Source organism: Cyprinus carpio, chromosome B4 (genome assembly GCF_018340385.1).
Source record: "Cyprinus carpio isolate SPL01 chromosome B4, ASM1834038v1, whole genome shotgun sequence".
Lineage (NCBI taxonomy): Eukaryota > Metazoa > Chordata > Actinopteri > Cypriniformes > Cyprinidae > Cyprinus > Cyprinus carpio.
Window position 1 is genome coordinate 17,408,443 of NC_056600.1, and position 24,541 is coordinate 17,432,983.

General features: G+C 36.5%; 1 protein-coding gene across 3 annotated transcripts in view; it reads right to left on the minus strand.

The window, feature by feature from the left end:
• Window positions 1-2,013: 2,013 nt before the first annotated feature.
• Window positions 2,014-24,541, minus strand: part of usp6nl (USP6 N-terminal like) — a 59,743-nt gene continuing 37,215 nt past the window's right edge. For all 3 annotated transcript variants that reach the window (XM_042722237.1, XM_042722236.1, XM_042722235.1), the window contains 13 exons: window positions 24,005-24,078; window positions 20,988-21,070; window positions 19,484-19,523; window positions 17,669-17,749; window positions 14,900-15,007; window positions 14,334-14,443; window positions 13,106-13,154; window positions 12,806-12,926; window positions 9,535-9,629; window positions 8,427-8,492; window positions 8,201-8,300; window positions 7,824-7,976; window positions 2,014-5,295 (listed from right to left, as the gene is read on the minus strand). In XM_042722237.1, coding sequence (XP_042578171.1) covers window positions 3,899-5,295; window positions 7,824-7,976; window positions 8,201-8,300; window positions 8,427-8,492; window positions 9,535-9,629; window positions 12,806-12,926; window positions 13,106-13,154; window positions 14,334-14,443; window positions 14,900-15,007; window positions 17,669-17,749; window positions 19,484-19,523; window positions 20,988-21,070; window positions 24,005-24,078 — 2,477 coding nt within the window. In that variant the 3' untranslated portion in view covers window positions 2,014-3,898. The remainder of the gene's footprint in view (window positions 5,296-7,823; window positions 7,977-8,200; window positions 8,301-8,426; window positions 8,493-9,534; window positions 9,630-12,805; window positions 12,927-13,105; window positions 13,155-14,333; window positions 14,444-14,899; window positions 15,008-17,668; window positions 17,750-19,483; window positions 19,524-20,987; window positions 21,071-24,004; window positions 24,079-24,541) is intronic.

Consider the following 24,541-nt stretch of genomic DNA (forward strand, 5'->3'; position numbering starts at 1 on the left):
ACAGGTTCAAGTTAGTCTCACAAATTTGGTGCATTGACTTGGTTTCAAAGTGACTTCTTTGTGCTTCATTCATTTCTGACCTTTTGACAAAAGGCAATGGACCCATTTTTAGGCTGTGACATTTTTATGAAAACACATTTTATTAATGTTTGGCAAATTTTCATGTGCAAAATACAGTAATTGGAATAGGATTCCACGTGACTGGAATTTCTGTGCCAAGACATCAGATTTTGACCAAAAAAACCCCCAAAAAATTTTGGTTTGAAAAGTGGTTCGTACATCGCTACACACCTGGGAGACAGGCCCACAAAATCTCACTAATGTGACTGCAAATTTAATTTTACTGTCTAACTTGTACATCTTCTGAAATGTCCATGTGAAAAGATACTGTATTGATGCCGGGATGGTTGCTAAGGTGTTCTGGGTAGTTATTAGGACACTGCTAAGCTGTCGCATGAAAGTTAAGTGGTTACATACAGTTAAAAAACAAAACAGTTGGTTACCAGATATTGTTCATACCTTTTCCTTGAAGGCAAGTCTATGAAATTGAACTCACATGAGTTTAAATGTAGGTTAGTGACTTGTTTGCTTGCACCATCTTAAAATCTGTATCCATTCAAGCCTATAATTCCAGTCTCAATGTAAAAAACCCACATAATAGCTCTTGCACATCATTAGTCCTGACAGCTGCAATCTAGTCTCATATTGTGCTGCATGTGTCAGAGTGTGCTCAGATGTCTGGAGGTGTTCAGCGGTATGTGTCTGTACACATCCACATTTGACAAGAGGTTACAAGTTATGTATGTTACATAGTTTACAAGTACCTTACTTAAGAAAAATAAAAATAAATAAGCCAAATGAACCAATAAAACTAAATGTCATTTACAGTTATGGTATCTATGAAATGTCACATTTTGTAAAAGACTTTAAAGGAAATTCTTCAAAACCTCACGTTTTTGTTTTAAATAAAAAAGTAAAATCAGCTAAATCTAGACCAGTTAGATCAGCGAATAAACCTGATTTCTGTTTCTTTGGGTTGGTCTTGCTCTTTATTAGGCCACTGGTCGGCTCATTTTTAGGTCAATCTTTATAAACAATGGGTTGCGTCAACAAATTTTGTCAGAGCAGTAATCAACAGACCAATCCTCTAGTGAACACTGACAGGACGCCCATTTATTATGTCATTTTAAACACTCAACAACAAATAGTTTCCAGTGACCTGAAGGCAAAATCTTCTCCTCAAGTCATCTCCTCTTTGTTTGTTCCAGAAAAAGTGTTTTAACACATATACAGTTTCATTTTAACACCTTGTGTCTCGGGGCCGTGGACTGTTTTCATACTAAATGAGTGAAACAGTAATAATAATAATTAACTTGAAGAGTTTCCATATCAATGTTCGGCAGAGACAAAGAAGTCATGACGACTGGAAACAACGGCCTAGGCTGTCTTTATAATGAGATAATAAACATCAATCACTCTTATCATCATGCTCAGGTTACAAATATTGTCTCGTTGTCAACGTGGTGCAGTGTTTTGAAAATAACTATGAGAACTTTCCATATGGCAGCATTATTTATTAGTAAGTTTGTCTGAGAATTGAGACCATGACCTTATCAAGCTATTCAGTTTTTTATCTTCAATCGAAAAGGTTTTGACCAAAATGTTCAATCTAGTGGGTGAAAAACTCAGGCTTTGCCATCTGGGCCTGCACGTTATTGTAGAGTCAATAAAGTGATATATAATGAAGATTAAACTTTTATATTGAGCGTCATTCTGAGTAAAATCCTGCACCACCCTTACCTACTTCTTCATGAATTGTTAAGTTTGAAATAGATCTCTGGTATCAAATTGCACAATATGTTTAAGCAGAAGGAGACATCTGGTGGTTGTAAGAAGATCATGCATCCAAATATTTTGCATTCTTTAGAATTTGATACATTTATACAAATGAGATGTCAGAACACAACTGCATATTTCGAACTGTCACACACACACAAAAAATGGCAGCCACTATTTTTTTTTTTTTAATCACCCCATGCTGTTTTATTAGAGATGGGGAATGCTGATAATTAAGTTGCATTTATCAGTTTAACAAAGGCATATTCAATTCAACAATCTGAAATGGAATGTTGTCAAAATGAAGTGTGCTAAACCAGTTTATTATACTGCAATGACAAGCCTGGAAGAAGGAAACAATTTGGTGCTAGAGCAGTGAATAAATTAGCTTGCTTGTCCATGAACAAGACATGGGAATAAATGTTTTCTTTTTGCATTGATATGATTCTGAATAGCAGACGAGATCACAGAGGGATACATAAGGAGTGTGTGTTGTATGAGGAAATAATCCATCTGCTACATTTTCAGTAGCAAACATACTGGTATATATAAATGAATGTGTGAAATGAGTTGGTAGTATTGTCAAGCCATATAATCAAGTCAAGTTGGCCATAAAAAATAAAATAAAAATAAAAACTCGGTATAAGTCAAGGTACATGGTAAGTAATGTTTAGTGAATAATGTTAAGATGATCAAAGATAAACACAGGTCTACCTAATGTCCATGTGGTTGGAGGAAACAATGATGGTAAAGTTATGCAAATGCATAATTAAAAAAAAAAAAAAAAAAATCATGTTTAACAACCTCACTTAAACCTTCCTGAAATAAATCCATGCAAAGCAAGTTTGCACTTAAAACAAAAATGAAATAAAATGTGTTCAAAAAGGGTTTACTCATTTGGAATACAGACTGGAAAATTTACCAACAGATCTTCAATGAGATGTTCAGCTTGATTGTGTTATAACATGTAAAACCTGTGCTTTTTGTGAAATTGAAATTCGATAATCTGTTGTAAAAAAAAAAAAAAAAAAGATTATTTAAATAATTCCAGCTGCATGCTACAAACTACCAGCCATATTATTGAATCATTGACCAGATTTGTGATTGAGTAACTACTTGCATAACTTGCACTGGACATCACAGAGAGACATTTTTCAGATTCATTTGGGTAAATAGGGCCACTTTAATGGTCCCAATTTACTTAAATTCACCCTTTGTTATAGACTTCTCTGCTAATGACAGTGAAACAGTGTTGTAATATTCTGCTTGCCACATCCAAGGCAGCTTTCATAATTTTCATCAAGCTCTGGTATCAGTTGGTCTTATCAGTTATTAATCCGTTACCTCAATGAACTGAAACTATGAGATCTACTAGCTGGTCAGTGCAACAGATTTTGAGAACGCACATACCCCCTAAAATTCCCCTTCAATTTAAGATTAAATATCTACATTTTATATATAACCTCAAAAAACAAGCCTTACAAACAAGGTTTTGCTTTCACTTGAACACTGTAGTGATGCATTGAAATATTCTGTCCAACAGTGATTACATTCACTGTTAGTTGTTTGTAATTTACATATCTAACCTATACAAATCTTTGTTCTTAAAAAAATATATTCACAATCAAGGAATAAAGTGTCCTCTAAAGTATGCTAATGTCTGAAACGCATTAAAAAAATAGATGATAATTGATCAGTAACTGAGTTTGTCCATATGAAAAAGACTTTCCATAACCCTCTATTTAAATATCTCAGTGTGCTAACCAAAGAAAAAAAAAAAAAATCTCTCTTTGCACATTTAAGCTTTGTTATATTACTCACATTGACAGTTATTAATGGTTATTTTACGGACAAAAATGTACAAACAAAAGCAACAGTAAATTCTTCAGTCAGTCTTTGATCAGTACAAATGCCTGAAAATGGCAAATCTTGAGTGGTAAGACTTGTCAGACAAATGAATGACCGAACAAACAAACAAAAAAAGAATGCAAAAATATTAAACCAACACAAAAATGCTTGCTAGCCATCACTCATACAGTGTATCCCTCTATCTCAGTCCCTCTTAGAGCAGCATGGACTCCTGCATTGCAAAGGCCTCCTGCGCCTGCCTGTAGTGTGTTCCTCCGAACAGCGGGGGGAGCTGTTGTCTGCCAGAGTGCTCTTGGTAGGGTCCTCTGAAATGGAGCACAGCGTCCGAGATATTTGCAGGGGCGAAGTTAAACTCCTGAACAGGGTGAATGGGAGAGAGCTGAGCTTTCTGGAAGCTGGGAGATCGAGGTAGTCCTACAGGAGATCGCGGAGGCCCCACCTCCATGTCCCCATACCAGCCCTCTCTCCGTCTGTGTGCCTCATAACGCAGTTCTGTGGGCAGGTAAGCTGGAGAGCCCATCAGTCGGGTGGGTTGTCGCATGTAATACCCGCCCTCTCCAACACTGTCTTTCTGGGATGAAAGCTCGGCAGGAGCAACCCTGAGAGGGGGCAAGTTTGGGGGTGGCCGTCGGTAGGTTAAGTAGCTGTTGTTCATCAGCGTTTTCTCTGGTGAAGGGCTAGATGAGCCACGTCCCGTAGTTGTGTAAATTTGCTCAGTGTTCTGCTGGCCGTATAGTCTGTCCTCGGACTGAGAATCTGAAACGTAGGGAGTGTAGACAGGAGTCATGCCGGATGGGTAGTGCAAAGATGCATGGGGTTCTGGTTTGCTCTGTTTGGGCATTCTAAAGGGAGAGATGCCAGTTCCATCACTAGGAGGACGTGTGGGACTGCCCTGTCTCAAAGAAGGCCCGACGTATGGTCGGGAGGGGGGACGAGAGGGCGGTTTCTCAAGCTCTATAATCTCTATAACCTCTCCGCCTGGTCCTGGGACATTGTCGTATTGTGAGGCATTGGAGGTGCGGTTGGAGCCCGGAACAAATGCTCGTGAACGGGGTCGGCGCTGTTCCCTGGTGGCCTCCTCTGGAGTTGGGGAGCTGGGCGAGGGAGGGACACCCATAGTGAGACTCAACTGGCTTTCCCGAAGTGCTGCAGCCTTAACTGCTTCTAGTTTGCCCTCTGAAGGCTTGACCCAACGAGGTCCAATATCCCTGCGCATGCTGGATCTAGCATTGGAGTTGTGATTTGCCTGGTTCTGGGTCAGCACCTTCCCACCAGCTGTTGCGCTGCTGTGGGTTGGGACCCGTTCCTTTTGAGTGTCCACACCCCGTCCATTCTTCTCGCTCTTGTCTGGATGAGGCACCTTGTCCAGGGAGCTGGGTGGCCGAATTTCTTGGTACCTCTCTGGTGTTCCATCAGTGATGGGACCAGACTCTGCTTGTTTACTGACGCTAGCGGCAGGGCTCGAACCACGAGGGGGAAGTCCCTCAACTGTCTTCCCGACCGGCTGCCCGTTAGCCACATGATTTGCAAATCCTGGAGGCTCAGGAGGAAGTTGACCTAATGGTTTCTTAGGAAACTCATCCTCCTTACCTGCACAGGTGACAGAGGAATATCCAATCAGTGCTAACATTTGTACAGAAATGCCAAGTATTAAAGACCCCATGAAATTGAAACTTTATACAAACTTTATCTGCATTCAAAATTTGCAATTTCTCTTTTCATTTGAAACAGATCAAAACATTGTTGACTCCTCTTCCACAAACAAATAAAAAAAAATGCTCTCTTCCGGAAAACCGCATTTCAAGGGGTCTTTAAACCAGGGGTCTCCAATCTCGGTCCAGGAGAGCCAGTGTCCTGCAGAGTTTAGCTACAACCCTAATTAAACACATCTGAACCAGCTAATCAAGGCCTGTTTCCGAAATCGCCCCCTACACGCACAAATAGGACACTATTTGAGGGGACAGCCATTTGTAGTTGTGCCCGAAACCATAGTAGACGTTCTCGAGTCCACTCATTCAATCCCACAATGCAGCGCAAAAGCGAGTGTACAACCATTGCACGCTCAACGGCTAGAGAATACCCATAATGCACTGTAAGAGTCGAGTGCAGAATCAATTGCCGTATCTTGCCAGAAGATGGCACCTGCAGCAGAATCAGCCATCCATTCATTTTACATAGGATTCATCCACAGCATAATACAGTGTAATTAACACAGGAATAAATTAATTGTAAACTGATTATTAAATTGGGTTTATACATGATTTTCCATGACAGAGTTCAAGATAAATCCATACTACTGGAGCTGCCAGTTTCCCAGTTTAAATGATTATTAAACAGCGAGCACAAACTATGCAGAAGTGGCAGTCCTTCCGGTGCACTCAGTGTCCGAATTCACTCTCTCATTTTCAGTTACTCCTTCAAATAAGCTAAATTAGTGACCTACAGTATAAGGAATAGTGAATGAGGGTTTAGGGGGCGATTTCGGATACAGCCAATGTCTTACTAGGCATGCTAGAAACTTCTAGGCAGGTGTGTTGAGGGAAGTTGGTGCTAAACTCTGCAGGACACTGGGCCTCCAGGACCGAGTTTGGAGACCCCTGCTTTAAACCATCAGAATATAAACAAACACTGAAGTGCAAGACTCATGCAGCTGAATGTCTTTTAGAAGAACCAAACTGCCAAATAAAACAAGATATACAGTTGACACTTCATTCAAATAAAATCACATCACAAACATCCACGGCTGGTGTCAAATCAAAGCTCAGATTGGGAACACTGAGGAGTCAAGAAGCTAAAAAAATGAATGAAAATATTATCACAACACTTACAGTTCAAGACTGACTGTGAACATATAAACCATGTGGAGAAAAGATGTGTTAGGCAACATTTTGGAACACACAGCATGTGCACAATATTCACGTTCGCAGTGAAGGAAACTGAAGAAAACGTCAAGGGAATGATGAACGTTTACAAACAGATACTGATGGTTAGGGCGGATATTGGTGTGCATTGAGAAAGGGCTTGAGGAACGCAAACGTCAAAGACACACAAACCTGTGAACACTTCCAAAGGTGCTGGTTATCATATTTTTTGTCCAAAATTAAGATTTGCAGAGCTGACCAAATGAATGGCATGTACGGTTTAAATCAAGACTCGTTGTCCAACGGACTCGACTCGGAATTGATTTCAATATTTAGCATGTTGCTAAGCTAATGATGCAATACTCTATCATACAAAAATACCCATGTTAAAAATGTTTGTATTGCTCATTTTTTGGCAGTGAATTATCTAAGTGCATTTATTATCAGCATTTCAGTCAGGTTAGATAATTTTTTTTATCACAAGTTTGTCACATACTGGGACTTTTTTATATAAAGGACACATGCCTGGCCAACACTGGTATCTTTGTAAACAATTAGTTATTGATTTATTTTTTGTGTTGGGAGTGCAACGAGGTAGGCAGCTTATTAATACATATATAAATAAAATAAAAAAGTTTCAAGGCCAATAAGAAATATCTATGGTTCTCGATTCTCATCATCTTCTTTATTCATTTGCCATTAGCAGATGTGGCAAAAAGTTAATTTTGGACACTTTTATCTACTGACAAGTGTGTTTTTTATTTGCTTAAGTTAAATGTATCCATTATAAATGTCTTTTTACATGTTTCTAACATACGATACCCCACAACACATTTTTGTGACATTCCCGAAACAAACATTTTACGTAAATGAACCCTCCCCTAAATCCAGGTTTTGTGAAAGACAGAGAAACAAACGAGGTGAAAGGGATGTGTGTGCAGTGGGGGTAGACGAACGAATGATTGGTTGATTGACAGATAAAGTAGTCAGTGCATTTTTGCCCACCGGTTGGTTTTGTAGGTGGGTTGGCGCCCCCCTTTCCCAGACCCACTAGTGTAAGCAGAGGCTATGTTTGAAGCGAAAGGGAGAGAACGCAGATTAGACAAACAGCACATAGCAGCAGTGAATGAGTGTGTGTGTGTGTGTGTTTGTGCATGAGATCAGAACAGAGTCAGAGAGAGATTACCAGGAGACAGTGTGTGCAGAAGGATGTGTCCCTCATTTTATGATTCCAGTGCATGTGTGTGTTTAAAGTACCTGGAAGTGGCAGCTCCAGTTTAGATCGTCTGAGTTCAGACATGGATTGTTGAAGCTGCTCTATCACAAAGTCATCCTCCAAAAAGAAATCCTTTGACAGAGTCACCTGCAGAAACTTCACAATTTCCTCCATGGACAACTTCAAGAGGGTTTCTAACACACAAACACACATAGAGCGATGAGAATACAAGTAGTTACAACTAGAATGGGACATTCAAAATCTTTGAATTATAAGAAGAATCATACACTAATTATAGCTAATAACAGTTATTATATTCTATCCTGATCAAGTCCTTTCAGGGTTTATTTTGCACATTTATCACCCATTTGTATTTATGAAAAATCTGTATTTATCTGTAGAGTATCTGAGTTATTACTTTTGTGGAGTTTTAGGATGGTGTAGGACATTGCAGTCAGAACTCGCTCTCCTTCCAGAATATAGATGTCCCATATTCTCAATGTAAGTGTGAATGGAGTCTATTCAATAAAACACACATTAATGCAGTCAAAGTAGTAAGGTTTCACAACGAACAACAGATAATAATGCAACATAATATAATAATATGCTTGGATTTACTGAAATAACATTTAAAGAGTGCATACCCGATCCAAGAAACACTGAAAAAACCATTTCATAGTGTAGAGGCTGGTGTACACCTCTTGATTATCCTGTAGAGGGCAGCAAAGGGACAGGTATTGTAAGTGAATGACATCAAAAACATAAAACATAAAAAACACATTTTATTCATTCACACATATATACTATAGGTAACATACTAGTGTACTACAAAATACAACATATCAACTAATTATAAAAAATATTTAAAAAAAAAAAATATGCATATATATGTATGTATACTTTTCCTTATAATCTTATATGTAAAAAAAAAAAAAAAAAACTTTTTTGAGCCACTTTTGGCAGTCTGATTATATAATTAAGGGGGAAAAAATTCTACTTGTTCATCATCCTAAAACTAAGTGCACACTGTGAACTTTATAGCTATATACTGCAAATATAGGTCATCCGGGTATCCTATACATGCAGAAAATTGTACATACTGCAAAAACAGTGCTATGGTTGTACTGCATATTATTTGGAACAAAGCCATATGTTCTCTCTCTCTCTCTCTCTCTCTCTCTCTCTCTCTCTCTCACACACACACACACACACACACACACACACACACACACACACACACACATACACACTCTCTCTCACACTTTATTGAGTGAAAGCTTATCATTCTCTTTTATCCTCTTCCTAATCCATTCACATCAAAGACTGTCTCTCTCTCACACACACAAATAATTCATTAATTAATCCATCTCATTATTTATTAATATTGCCTTTTATTAATTACTCTGCCCTTTAATGAATCCCAGGCTGGCATTTCTTTGTGAATTCTTTGTTACATCAGCGCTCAGCGTTGGCCAGCTGCTCAAGTTTATTTGAAAAAAGACACCATTACACTGACAAATAAAGATTACAGGCCAGAAATTATGGAATATGGTCCAAAAATAAGACTGGATATGAAGCTTTTTGCAGACATTGTGAAAATCTGAATTTAGGACATGCAGGACAAAATTAATATCAACACTATTAGAAAAGTCTCAGATGCAAGTAATGTGTACCGTGAAGTATTACAAGTGAAGTGGTTTAAAGTTCAGATGTCCCACTTTTTGATGTTTTGGAGGTGTTTGTGTGTCTTACTAGATGTTGTTTGAGCTTAGGCATCATCTTCTGCAGGATCCGGTCATGATGCTCCTGGAAGCGCATGAGTTTAGGGAACCCTGGTACAAAGAAACCTAGACAAACACAACATTTTTCAATGTAGTACAAAAATCATATGCAAAGTGCATGTTTACAGTATACAGAACATGAAATAAATGTTGTAGCTCAGTGGTTTTCTCATTTTGCTTTGGACATCAAGTGGTGACTCAACACAGTAAATAACACATTTTTTTATGATACTACGAACTGCATAGCCTATGCTCATTTCATATATTTATTTAATTAAATAAATCATTACGTATAAAAAAAATGAATTATCATACTAATAAAGCAAGCAATTGTAGCAACTCATAATGTAATAATTACACATAATGTAAAAACTGCACATGATGTAATATGTATTACATTATTATTGTAATAAAATGTTCAGAATGTAATAATTTTCTCAAAACAATGAAATTTTGAGCTCATAATGTAATAATAATTTTTTAATGTAATAACAATTTTTCACATAATATAATAGGTTATTGTATGAGAAATCTATTACATTATGAACACACTGTGGCAACTTATAATGTAATAACAGTTCATAAGGTAATACCAGCACATAATTTAAAACAAATATTATTATGTTAACAATATCATAATTATCTTTCAATATAATACATTTGAGCACAAAACATCATAAAAAAATCATAGTTTTATTAAAAGAAAATCAGGCTTATTAGGCTACACTGTGAATTGAATTCAAAGAAATGAAAGGCACCGATATATTTTAAGATCAGTAAGAGCAAGTTTCTTTCAGTTGAAACAGCTCAGATTTACATTTTAGTCTGGCATTAGGCTTAAGCCTTTTCTGTGAAACCGGGGGATAGTCATTTAAATGGTTGTTATAAAAACTTGTTTATATTCTACACAAATGTATAGGTCTAATGTATTTATAATTGTGGCGATATGATTGAACAGTTTTATCTTCCTGAGGTAAGTGTCATGTAACTGACACATTCTTCACAGGCACAACTGATGATTCCCCTGGTTAAAACCGCTTATAGGCACAGAAATGATGTGTGATTGTAAACTGTACTTTATTTTTCAGCATATCCTCTGATGTACATCCACGTTAAAACTTGTATTAAAGTGAAGAATTGTTCATTTCACTTGTGCTCTGTGCTGCTGCTGCCCGAGGCAGATAACACAATCTTTCTCAGACTTCATTAGACTTTGGAAACTTTTGTTTTTTCCAAATTTGTTCATAAAAAATGCCTTCAATTCAAGAACACAGAATTCAGTAGGGGCAACACTGAATTGTTCCTAGCAATAATTTTGATCATTTAAAATATATTTATATGTAACCACTGTCGTTGTCATCATACCACGGACATTACCTGAGATGTTAAAGTCCACATGAAATAAAAATTTAAAATATTTATATCGCAAACTAAAATCTTAAGGTCAACAATTAATCTGTGCAAGTTAATCTCTTTCTCTCGCTCTCTATAAATATCTTATACACATAGGCTAAATAACAACACAAATATTGACTGTCCCTTATACTGGGCTGCTTACACCTTATTACAAGTATAATTATATAATTATGACAATATTACAACATTTTAGGTCAGTTTATAATGTAATACATTTCTCATAATGTAATAATTGTTATTACATTATGAGCTCAAGATTTTATTACATTTTGAGAAAACTGTTACATTATGTATATTTTATTACAATAATAATGTAATACTTATTACATTATGTGCAATTATTACATTATGAGTTGCTACAAGCATTTTCTTTTCCCTTATGAAACTTGCATTTTGCCATTTCTAACTATCTGTTATTATTAGGGATGCACCGATCATGATTTTTCATGGCCGATTCCGATACTGATTTTTTTACAAGCAAACTGGCCGATTCCGATACCGATTTCCGATTTTTTATAAGCAACAAACAAGAAAGAAGGAAAGTATGCATAGACAAGATGTTTATTTGGTATTTAATAGGCCAAACGGGCTTTTGGCTATTGAAAACAATAACCGTAACCATCTGAAATTAACGGCAGTAACTGCACAGTAAGTAGCCTGCATTCAATACAAACATAGATGGTACAGACATCAGCATTTAGCTTTTGTTTTTGAATTGGGTTGAAACTACATAGAACCTTACATAAAAAAAAAAACTAAAACCAACCAAAATAAAATAAAACAAACAAATACATATACAAACAAAACAAAAAAATCAACACACATTCCACAATATATAAGATAATCCTTAATCAGCATTCAGTATTTGTATTAGTTTTTAAATTTGGTTTTAAATAAAAAAGGTCTTTACAAGTGAGACTAAATAAAAGTATGCTACATAAATAAATTATTCCAAAACGTTAAAATCAAATAATGTTGGTGTGAATAAAACAAAGATGCAAAGTGTTTCATTCGTCCAATTAAAAAAAAAAAAAAATAGGGTAATGATTCACATCTATATTTTTTTTACTTGTGCCAATGAAAAATAAATAACCTTTGTCTCAAGTTAAAAAAAATATAGATGTGAATCATTACTCTAAATTTTTTTAATTGGATGAATGAAACACTTTTTTTCAATGTGCTATAGCAGGTGATTTTTAAATCAAATTAAGTCGATGTAATTTTAAGGTAAAATAAAAATAATCATCCTATACAGAACTGACGTTTACTTATGGCTTCTCAAACGTGTATGCAAGTTCTACTTTACAAAAAAAAAAAAAAAAAAAAAAAACATTTTTCTCATCCAACACGCGAGAAGTTGAGCTGAACATCCCTTCACTCACTAAAAACGCATATTCAGCTCACACATACAGTACGCTCGCGCAACTTCAGCGAGCGCAGGAAAGGGGCTCTTATTTTGTGCAGTAGGCTGTTCACTTCCTGCTATCTGTGCCTCAGACATGTAACTCTGCACTTCCAGTGCTGAACGGCTGCCGTGTCCTGCGCACAGATTTTGAAATACTTCCACACAAATGACATGATAGCGAATGATTAAAATGTAGTCTGTGTACGCGGGTGCGCTTCCGGAAAAATCGGCCGAAAAAAGACCAAAAACCGGCCGATTGCCGATCGCGTATTTTAAGCAAAAACCGGCTGGTACTGATTTATGGCCGGTCAACCGGTGCATCCCTAGTTATTATTATAATTATTATTACAACAACTGCTACTACTACTCAACACCAGTTGAACAGCACTGTTCTAGAATGAGTAAAAGTGTGTGTGTGTACCATGCATGGCGTGTTTCTGTCCAGACAGCAGTTTGACCAGTGCCCAGAAAGCATCTTCCTCATTCATATAGATGAGTAACAGAGCAGTGATCTGACTCATGCCCTGACAATAGCCCACCTCCTAAACACACACACACACAAGAGAGAGAGAGAATCCATAGTGTGCAGGTTCTTTCCACACATAAAACAAGCGCAAGACACATACTCATAAAAATGATCGCTACTGAGGTAGCATTTTAATTCAGTATGTGATGTCAATTGGAATCAACATGGCAATATTTGTGGACATATTTTACTCACTGTGTTATATACAGAATATGCCGTGAGCACATGAAACAGATCCTGCTGTCTGAAACACACAAGCACACACAAAACAACTATGGTCAAATAATCAATTCTGTTTTTCTGCTTTATATGTCATGGGTCATTAGGTTTAGCACATTTTTGTATTTTCTCTCATTGTCTCATTGCTTTTTTTGTTCTTATGGATGTCTAAGGCCACACTGTGAGAATGGTCTGACCCTTTCAGTCTCCACAGTTAAATGTCACATCAGTCAATATGGGCGCTTTAGCCCTGTCACAATTCAATACACCAATAACTCGAAGAGAAAAGGTGGGTTGTGGGTGTCTCTCTCTCTCGCACCATTGCGTTCTCAACTTTTCCATTTCACATGCTGGTTAAATGTAGCAGTTTTATGGCCATGAGAAATAGAAGCATCTCCGAGGAGAAATAAAAAATTTATTTTACACAGACACAGATTAAAGCCCTACATAAAAAAGCCTCCATCAGCAAAGCAATTCAGTACGAAAGCCTGATAAAACACCACAATTTGAACTGTTGGATATTTAACTGAATTAATTGTTCGGAATTCAGAAAAACAAAATAAAGCAAAGCAAAGCAAAACAAAACAACAAAACAAAATAAAATAAATAACGACTAAAACAAAACAATAATGTTTGGATACTTCAATAACTTGCTTATAAAAAACAACAGAAAACAAAAAACAAACAAACAAATAAATAAACTGCCTCTAACTGAAGCAAATAATTTGTTTATTTTATTTCTGTAATATAATGGATAATGGTTGGACACATGAAAACACACACATGCACGCACGCACGCACACACACACACACAAAACAAACAAACACATAAATAAGACCTTGCCTATAATAATAATAAAAAATTGTAAAGAAGTTGCATAGATTCATTATATTGCTGTACATTTTGCCATGCATGTTAAAATTAAGATCCAGTGATCATTTTAAGCATTAAGTGACAAAGGCCCCAAGAGGTTAGTGGTCAGCTTGCAGGAGGGCCTAGGTACCCTATATAGTGGGCAGCTTGTGCTGTTTGTGCTAAGAGGCCTAGATGCAGCGTGGTGAGGGGCCTGGAGCACTCAGTGGTCAGCTCATGTTATATTCATAAAGAGGCCAAGGGGCCCCTAATGGTCAGCTGGCTTTGCCCAATGTGGCCAGCAGCATTTAAACCTCCTGTGTGTGTGTGTGTGTGTGTTTGGATGCTCACTTGACATCATAGCGGTGCATGAACATAATGTGATCTCTGTATGTACGATTCACATCCAGATCAATCTGACGGACATCAGGAGACAAACCTCTGGCTCTGATCTTCAGTTTCTGGGGAAAGAAAGAGACAGTTCATGGAGATCATAATAAATATTACTAACTATATAGTCAACACTCTGCAGGCCACAAATGCATCTAACGACACGCTGACAGACCACAGCATGATTTCTGCCACACAAACACCTTCAGTTAAAGGAATGCAAGCTGCAAATCATGTTTTCTGTCCATTTGGATGCTACAGGGCTTTAGTAAAGCTGCTATTGTCCGTTTGGAGTGATATTTCCCTCTGTGGTGTGTGTGTCAAACCACTTAAGTGTTACATTGCAAACCTCAGGGGTTGGCTATTTTGGAAAGTCATATTTAAGCAAAGAGTTTGTGATTGCCTCTCTCTCTCTCTTTCTCGCTCTCTCTCTCACACAAACACACACACACACACATGCATTTATGTGGAATAAACTAGCTCTGAAAAAAGCCATGCCTATGCTGGAATGGAGAAACTGCATTTACCTCATAGAAGTCCTTTTTCTCCTCTTTGATTTTGGGGATGTCGAGCAGCAAACACCAAACCTGACCTCTGAGCTGCAGCGGAATTCCCTTATAGATCCTCCTCACCAGCTACACAAACACACAAAAAAAGCACAATTAGAATTCAATAAACCTCTAAACCTCAACTATGTGAATGAACACATTGTAGTCATGATTAAAAAATTAAATATTGTTTTTAATGTTTTCGAAAGAAGCCTCTTACTCTTCACATTATCTAAGAAATCATTCTAATATGCCGAATTGATGCTCAAGCAACATTTCTTATTATGATCAATTGAAAATAATTATGCTGCTTAATATGTTTGTTTCAACATTTTGACTTTGGTTGCACCACATGATTTAGATTAGTTGGTCAATGAATGGATGGATGGATACATAGAAAATATATTAAAAATATATTCAATTAAACAAATAATATTTTAACAAAACTACATTTTTTTAAAGGATTTAATAAACTACTTTAAACTACATTAAGGATTTTTCTTCATTATGACGTCACACCATTTATGTTCCACCCAAAATATTACAATTATTTTTAAAAATTAAAAACTTTCACCTAGTCACTGTATACATGAATTCTGTTTTTTTTCTTTTTAATTTATTTTAATTTATTAGTATTTAATGTATAATGAATATTTTATCATTTAATTAATTATTACTAGTATTATATTTTTAATTTTTGTAAAAAAAAGACAGAAAAGTGTCACGCCATAGACTCTCTGCAGTCTGGAATATAGACAACGATATCAGAGACAGATGCCTTTGTTCTTTCTCTTGGCTAGAAGAAGACTCAGATGGAATTGGCAGACTTTCCACATTTTCTGAGCTGATTTTGGGTGAAATGTGTTAAACTGAACTAAGAGGAGGAGAAAGCATGATAAAAATAGGTAAATTAGAAAAAAATGGAGGTGGGGGTTGGACAGGGTATATATATACACAGTATATAATATAACTTAAATGATGTGGCCACAGATACTGCTAGCTTGGTTATTAGGACACATTCAATACGGATAATCACGCTGTCTAAACACATTCAATAGCAGAGTAATGGAATACATCTGTGTGTCTGTGTCTCTCACAGGTAATTGTGCAGTCAGTAAAGATTAAACTCCCATCAGAGAACAGATTAAAAGCTCAAAAGCAAAATGCTGAAACCACAAAAGCTAATGGCCGGCATGAATCGTCTCTCAGCTACAATTAAACTCACCCGCTGGAACAGAGAGAGAGAGAGAGAGAGAGAGAGAGAGAGAAAGAGATGTACGACTGTGGAGGGGTTGAGAGGTGAAAGAGAGGAATGAACACTCTTCCGTTTCCTGCACTCATCTGTTCACATTACTGCTGCTAAATGATTTCCTGAACGTCTCTTCTGCCCTCAGGGCCAATCCATGTGTGTATGTGTATGTGAATTGATGGCTGCTGAGTAGTTCACTTACTATAATGGTAACGACGATATTAATAATCTTCGAGAGGCTCTTGAGGAACAGATTATTGACAGACAGCAGTGGGCACATATCCCACAGCCACAAACCTAATGACTGTATGTGTTTCTGACCCTATTCTCAGCAAAATGAGGCGTTTAAAACTGTTTGTTTATTTGAATAAAACGAGACATTACAAATTGGCAGGTGTATGTATGTGTTTACTTGTGTGTTTAAGTGTGTGTTTGCTTGTGTGTTTAAGTGTGTTTGTTGACAGGGATTGGTTTTGTAATTGCGGACGTGTAAGAAGTCAATGACTCCATCTGTTCTACAAGAAAAAAAAAAAAAAAAAAAAACCTCTTTGAACAAGATGTCTTTAGAGTGAGTGTGTGCAGTACAGTGGAATCAGAACCCAAACAAACCTGCAGATCAAAACTATGTAGCAGGGTATCCCAAAGTGGATTTTTATAAACTAAATAATTTTGTTATAAAAATATAAAATTGCTCAAATTGCGCACATTAAAATTGTATATTGAAAATATGCTCAATGGAAACACGTCAATTTCGCAAAAACTTTTTTTTTTTTACGCTCGCTTTTCAGGCAATTCAAAAAAGTATTATTTCGTAAAACTGCAATTTAAACAGTTTTTCCACATTTACAGGTCATCTGGGGTACGTAAAAGTCACATGATCATTCGTCGATCACATGATCATGAACATCCACTGCCATGACTTATCATGAGAGGAAAAAAATTTAGTCGCATGACATCGGTTAATAGAAATGGCATCATTTCACAACAGTTTTTTTTTAAATAAACATTTATAAAATATGACAAACATTTTGAAAAAACGAAGACAGTTTTGTTGCGCTTTTGATGCATTGCAGCATGCTGCTAATGCTCATTTAGTTCAGACACAGTGTGACAGTCTAATCAAACTAATTGGACTAATAATAAGAAGTAATAATTAGTTCTACTCAGAGTAATAAACTGCACAGCTGTCACGCTCCACCTCAGGCGATATGAAGATTTCTCATTTCACACTAGACACTGTTAATGGACAGAAATGCAATTTAACACACTAACAGCTGCCTGAAGATGTCCAAACACATAGACGAATAGAAACCGATGGATTTTGTTCAGCTGAAGCAGGACAGAGGTTTTCTTAGGGGAATGGTCCAATGACGGCCAATACAAGGACAGAGACAGCCAAAGGGAACTTTAGCCATTTACACACACAAGATGAAAGACTGAGAATCTGCCTTTCTCAAAGTCCATCAGAGAGTTACAGTCTGTTTATGAAGGACACGCACCTTGTCACTGTTCTTGTATTTCTCCCAGCTCTTCAACATTTTCAGCCATTTTGTCGTTCTCTCCACTTCCAGATGTTTTTGCTAAGCAAACACACAGTACAATAAATTAAACAAAAGAGACAAAAGCACACCTAAATGTTTAATCCAAAGCAATACTAGGTGGACTTTAATAAAAATGGATTTCAGTGAGATCTAGAATGCAATATTAGAACAGCCATATTAAAATTTAGAAAGTAACCCCCAAAAAAAGTAATTTTGAAAATCTGCTCTGCTTTTTCTTCTACATGAACATAATGGCCTCTGAGGCAGCAATGTTACTCTGTTTCTCCAATTTAAAACTCATTATTACGTTACAACATGACAGTTTAAGTGCTTTCTGTCATGATGATAAATATGCGATCAAGAAAGTCACTTTTCTGAGTAATTTTTGCATTTACGTTTAAACAACTGGTGAGAAAGGGATTTTTAGTAGAAGTATGAAGTCCATTCTGCTCAAGTTCAGACAGGTGCCCAACCTTTTTTTACAGTTAATGCAACTAATCCAATGACATGCATTTATTTTATATACTATATATTCTGCAATTCTACACAGGAAATAAAGTGATTAACTGTGATAAATTACAAAACATAACCCTGCTGAAATCTATGGAAGACCGTTTCCACAAATGAATAAAAAAAAGGTAATTGCTACTTTTTATTTCAGAATTCAGACTTTTTTTCTCAGAATTGCGTGATAAAAACTCACAATTCTGGCTTTTTTTTATCAAAATTGTGTGATATAAACTCACAACTGCAAGTTTATAAATTCCAGTTCTGAAGGGAAAAAGACTGATATTTTCTCAGAATTGCGAGTTTATATCTCACAATTGACCTTTTGCAGGGAGCTTGATTGACAGGCGATCTGACCAATCAGAACGCACATATTATGTGCAGCCGCTACTATTCGTCATCTTGTCCGACAACTACAGCCGGTCTCCATAGAAATGCATGTTAAAACGGGGTAAAAAAGGTAGACTGAACTGAAACTTTTTCAATATAACTAAATACAAAAATGTGTGCAGGGTTAAGCTGTGATGTTGTTGGCGGCCACAGTAACGGCAATAAGCTAAACGAGTTCCTTTAAAGTAATTGTTTTGCGTACCAGAAAATCTGTCTATGTCTGGCGCTGTATGCATGGCTTGCAGTTCTTACGTTAAAATACTGGGTGTTAAATAATATCGTGTGCTCTTATCATTCTGTGGACAAAATCCCGTGAACTTCGCCCCGATCGGAAGCTGTATATGCATATGTGCGCTCATCTGTTTTCAATGCAGCTAACCTTGCGTTGCTTCATGTCATCTTCCCACTCATTAAACTAAGACAGGTCCTGAAAAAGATGGTCATTGCGATACTGTAAAGTGATGAAACTATGGCACCATGTGCTTTTTTTAAAATCATTTTCATAGGTTTCACGTTATGTTGTCGGCTCTGAAAATATGTAAATGTGACTAGAAACACCAGAGCCTGGAAATGCAAAGCACCGTTCCAGTTGGGCGAGATTTCTGACTGATCAGAAGACTGATATTTTCTCAGAATTGTGAGTCAATATCACGCAATTCTGAAAAAAAAAAAAAAAAAAAAAAAACACAATTGTGAGATAAAAAGTCGCGGCTGATAAAAAATTTATACTGTATTTTTCTCATCCTACTGATGTATTTGCTCTAGTTTTCCAGATAAAACCCTGTGAAGTTTTCACAGATGCACTATGAAAGTATCAAGTTGGCTTTAAACTTATCACAGTTTTGGTGTCACAACAAATACAGCACCTTGACTCACCTTTTCCTCCACTACGTCATACACTGGAAGCTCATCCTCACTGTGAAAGGCAAATCACATCAGATTAAAGAAGGGAAATATACACTTGGACTAAACTCAATTCTCTTCTGTTGAAACAAAAGTATTTAGACTACTGGACTCAGAGATTTATGGTTTCAAATAGCCACTAATGTCTGCCCACTTTTCACATAACATGATGTTCGTACAGGGAGAGAAATCGCATCAATAAATCATACACTGGTTTATGTTGCTGACGTCAAATCTCGCATGTATTACTGAAAAAGGAATTACTTTGTTCCACAGGAAGTCCACACGCTGGATAAATAAACATCAGTATTGGTAATGATGCCCCCGTGACCCCCACCCCTGAATCTGTTCAAAGTGCGAGATCTTAGTCAGCTACACAAACAGGAAATGACTGTTTCCATAGCAACTATTTTGGATCTGATATGGGATATCCATGAAGTAACCCAGGGAAGCCATGATACGACATTAAGAAGCTGTTCCAAACCCTAGTGAGCTTCCTTTTTGTCTACATAGGCAGCTACATTTGTTAAAATTCAATGTTAGTGAAAATTCAATCAGTGTAATTACTGACCCTTTGTTCATATGTTATGTATAAAGCAAAAACATTAAATAAAAAAAAAAAAAAAAAAAAAAAAAAAATGAAAAAAAAAATCAAATCAAAAAAAGCACAACACATACAATACAGAAGACAACAAATCAAAAGAAACAGAAAACTTAAGATATAGAGCAAACAAAATAAAATAATAATAAAACACAAGAACAAAAAAGCAAAGTAAAAAAACAGAAAAAATATATGCATACAAAAAATGCAAACAAACATAAAAAAAAGCAAAACAGAAAACAAAAGACAACAAATCAAAACTTAAGATACAGATCAAACAAAAGAATAATTAAATAAAACACAGTAACAAAAAGCAAAGAAAAACAACGCAAAAAAAACAACAACAACAACAACAACATATACACAAAAATAAAATACGAAAAATGCAAAAAAAAAAAAAAAAAAATAAAAAGTACAAAGCAAATCAAAAAGAAAACCGTAAGAAACAATTACATCTCACATCTGCGTATACTTCATTGGACCTTTCCAGTTTAGCAACTTATCTTTCAATCTTTTTCAGTCTCTTTCTCTCTGCTACCATTTTTTTTATTTATTTTTTTGTAGCCGTTTTTCTTTCCTCCCGTCTCTCTGCCCCTACAATTATAGAGTCATGATCTGCCAGACACATGTGGCACTCTATAAATATCGCATAGTGCACTGCTGTTTAAGGGGCCTGGTTAAGCCACAAACCTCCCTGCCAGGGCGAGAAGAGAGTAGAACTGAGGAGACAGGAGAGGCCAAAGGAGCAGACAGACACCAAGATAAGGGTTTACAGTGAATGCTCAGACACTTTGAGCTCTCTGCTGGGTTTCTCCAGTACCTGCATCTCCTCACTCATGTAAGATCTCACAGAACAGAATAATGCATGCTTCTTACTGCAGGAATCCGAAGCGGTCCACCGCTTTATACAGATCAAAATTGGCCTCCTCCCACGGCTCCACCTTCGCACTTTCTTTACCCTGAAAGCACAAATAACACAAAGCTGTGAGTACACATCAGTTGAGACACTGTTTTAGTATGTATGTGTGTGTGCGAAGTTGCTGAAAGCTTGAGTTCTCAAAGCGTATGACTCTACTGATCTGTGAATTTGTTATTCATACATATTTTAGGCAGGTAATGAGGGGTGGACAGGTTCAGTATAACACAAATAAACAATTCAAACAGCAGAAATAAAGAGAGAGGGGTGCCTAGAGCAGAAACAGATCATCCTTGAGTAAGAACAGTGTGTTTAAGAAAGTAGAAAGACACACAAGTCGTGTTCTGACCACACATTCGCACAGCATTTTTTTTTTTTTAAACAAACTTCTTCTAAGGTTAAACTTGTGCCATTAATTCCAAGCCACATGACATAGAGACTTCATTTAAAATTAGTTTTGTATATATTTTCAGTCTTAAGGGAGCAGAAAAAAAAAAAGATTCTGTAGAGGCTGCTGCGGATTGATTACTTCACTTTCAAGATGATTTTGACATGATAACCGATAAACAGACAATATTAAAATAGCATAGCCTACTATGTGTCACAGGCATAAATCTACAGTGGGATATGATAATCTGGTAGCATGTCACAGTGACATGGCTGTGGGAAATATTTCGGCCGGCGACATGCGCCAAGGACTTACCCCTCCTCCACTGTTTTTTCTCATGTCTTTCTGCATTTAATTATCCCTCTTGAGAAAATGACCTCACAAGAACAACAATGTAATAACAAGTTTACATTTGTCATTTAAACAATGATTAAAAGACATCACTTCTTGGCTCAGTGACATTCACACTTCCCTTCTGTTACTTCCTTCTGAAATGTTCCATGAAAACGTGACACCACCCACATCTAAAGCCTAAACAACATGAACATCAGTGGCACAAGTTCCAGGATATACATAATAAAGTTTTTTGCAGATGCACTGCTTTTATGGCTGTTAATGCCATTATGCGATGCTTTTAGGACACATCTTCTCAGAGAGGGTTTTATTGTGCTGACAGTCCAACTGTTACTGTTGGGAAGGAAGTTGGGCTCTAAATTCATCCCTTTTAACACACTGCTCTGGGGATAAATCAGTGAGTTGAATTCAGTAAATCAGTCTGTGAAAAAATGATTGTGACTGGTTTTATTAAATCAGACTGAAGTGAGCGATTTCTTTATGAATGAGACATCTCAACTTTTTCTTAGCATGTCTATAAAAATTCACAAGACTTTTAGTGAATAAATACTTACATTTCAGTCTGTAGAGAATATTGTTTGGCTTCTGAAAAATATAGTACATGAATCACACATGCACTGCTTTTATGCTGTTTTGTTTGATCCTTCAGGAGCCTGAAAGCTCCAGTCCTCTTTTACTTTCATTAACAATACACAAAACACAAATCCAAACCAAACAGAAAAAGGTACATATCGAAACAAAACAATACAACAACAACAACAACAATAAAAAAAAAAAAAAAAAAGAACCCAAACCAAACAAAACAAAACAACAATATAACCCCCAAACCAAACAAAACAAAACAAAACAAAACAAAAAAACAAACCCAAACAACACAAAACACTTTATTTTAAGGTCCAATTCTTGCTATTTACAAACCATCAGCTACGACTTTTGGCTCAATAAACACCTAATTTACTGCTTATTAATAGTTAGTAAGGTAGTTGTTGTTTAGGTATTGGGTAGGATTAGGGATGTAGAATATGGTCATACAGAATATGTGCTTTATAAGTACTAATAAACAGCCAATACGTTAATAATAGGTATGCTAACAAAACTAGTTAATAGTGAAAATTGAAACACAAAGGGTTTCTCTGCATGCCACTGAAAGGGTTTCTCTGCATGCCACTGACCCAAACCAACCAACCAATAAATAAAAATAACCAAAAAAAAAAAAAAAAAGTTATTCTTGAGAAATAAAATCATACATGTTTTGAATAACATGAAGGTGAATAAATAGTTTTTTTTTTTTTTTTTATAAACTAAATAAAGAATAAAACTGAATTTTAATTTGTGGTCAAACTACTATAAGTTTTAGGGCATTAGGAGCTAATAGTACAAAAATTTATCAATTTAAAGGGGAAAACTAACATTTTAGAGGGTGAAAAATATGTACGCAAAAAAAAAAAAAAAAAAAAAAAAACCTTAAGTGCATACGTGTTATGCTTTCTGAGTCAAGAGACAAATCCCAGTGTACGGGAGCTTATCTCAATCCAATTAACAGACACGTTACAGAATTAGAGCCCCCTAATGAGAGCTCAGATTACACTCAATTTAAATGATCAATTTACAAACTGGACACGCACAAGAGACTTCATGAGGAAAAAAAAATCACAAAACCCTTTAGTGAAAACACACATTACTCTTACAACAGTCACAGGAAGTCATAATATTCTGAGCTGATATCTATTACCACATGATCATTATTGCCTTCATGCAATAAAAGGTTTCATTTTACTTTAAGTGCCACTTTCTTTCCTGTAAGCCTACATACTTGACAAATATGTATTTTAACAAGTATATCTTCTGGAAAGTCTGGAAAGATACAAAGCCAGACATGACCGAAGGATAAAAGTTGGCCTCCCAACATGAGTGATATACAAGACAGCTGGTGAACAGGTGTTTCACATGATAGCTGTTATAATAAAACATTTTCTAACACCCCATTGATGCCCTATTCTCTGTGGCATTCTAAATCAGAAACATAACAGATACGTTTGCTAAAAATCTGACAGACAATGTTTTAGCAACAGATGAGAATACAGAGAATCTTCCAGATGAAAACTGCAGGTTGTTAACTATGATGGAAGAAGGTATCTATTGGATCAAAGTATATGTTTACTGTGCTTCTGTTTTTCTAGGAAGTGGATTGGAGGGTATTTGGCTGGTGAGTGAATGGCAGCTGTTTTCTCTCACCATGTCATATTTGCGTAATATCTCAGCTCGCTCCTGTTCCAACTTCACTGCAGCATCCTGCTCTGAATCAGACGCTGGAAAAAGAAACAGAGAGAGACCAATTAGCTGCAATTTTCACTGTCCACTTCGTGAATCATCTTTAATAAGCCTGGCTTACAGAATTTAGAGAAAAGACCTCTTTGCACTTTGAAACACACACACACACACACACACACACAACACACACACACACACACACACACATTCTCTCTTTTCTATCCGCTACAGCATAGCAACAAGTGGCCGTACAAATAGGTCTGAGCCAGTATTTGGCTCTCAAGGGCGAAATGCGTCATTCACATCCAAAGCAAACAACTTTGGTCTGCTTTTATAGGAGGGTTCCGGGTTCAGTACAAGCTCTATGGACAGCATGTCCATTATGCACAGTGTGCATTCTGTGCATTGTGCACAGAAAATATTGTAGATGTGTCCCTCAGTTTGTAGAAAGAATGAGAGACCAGATCGCAAGTCTTTTCAGTTTGCAAGCGCATTAAGGTA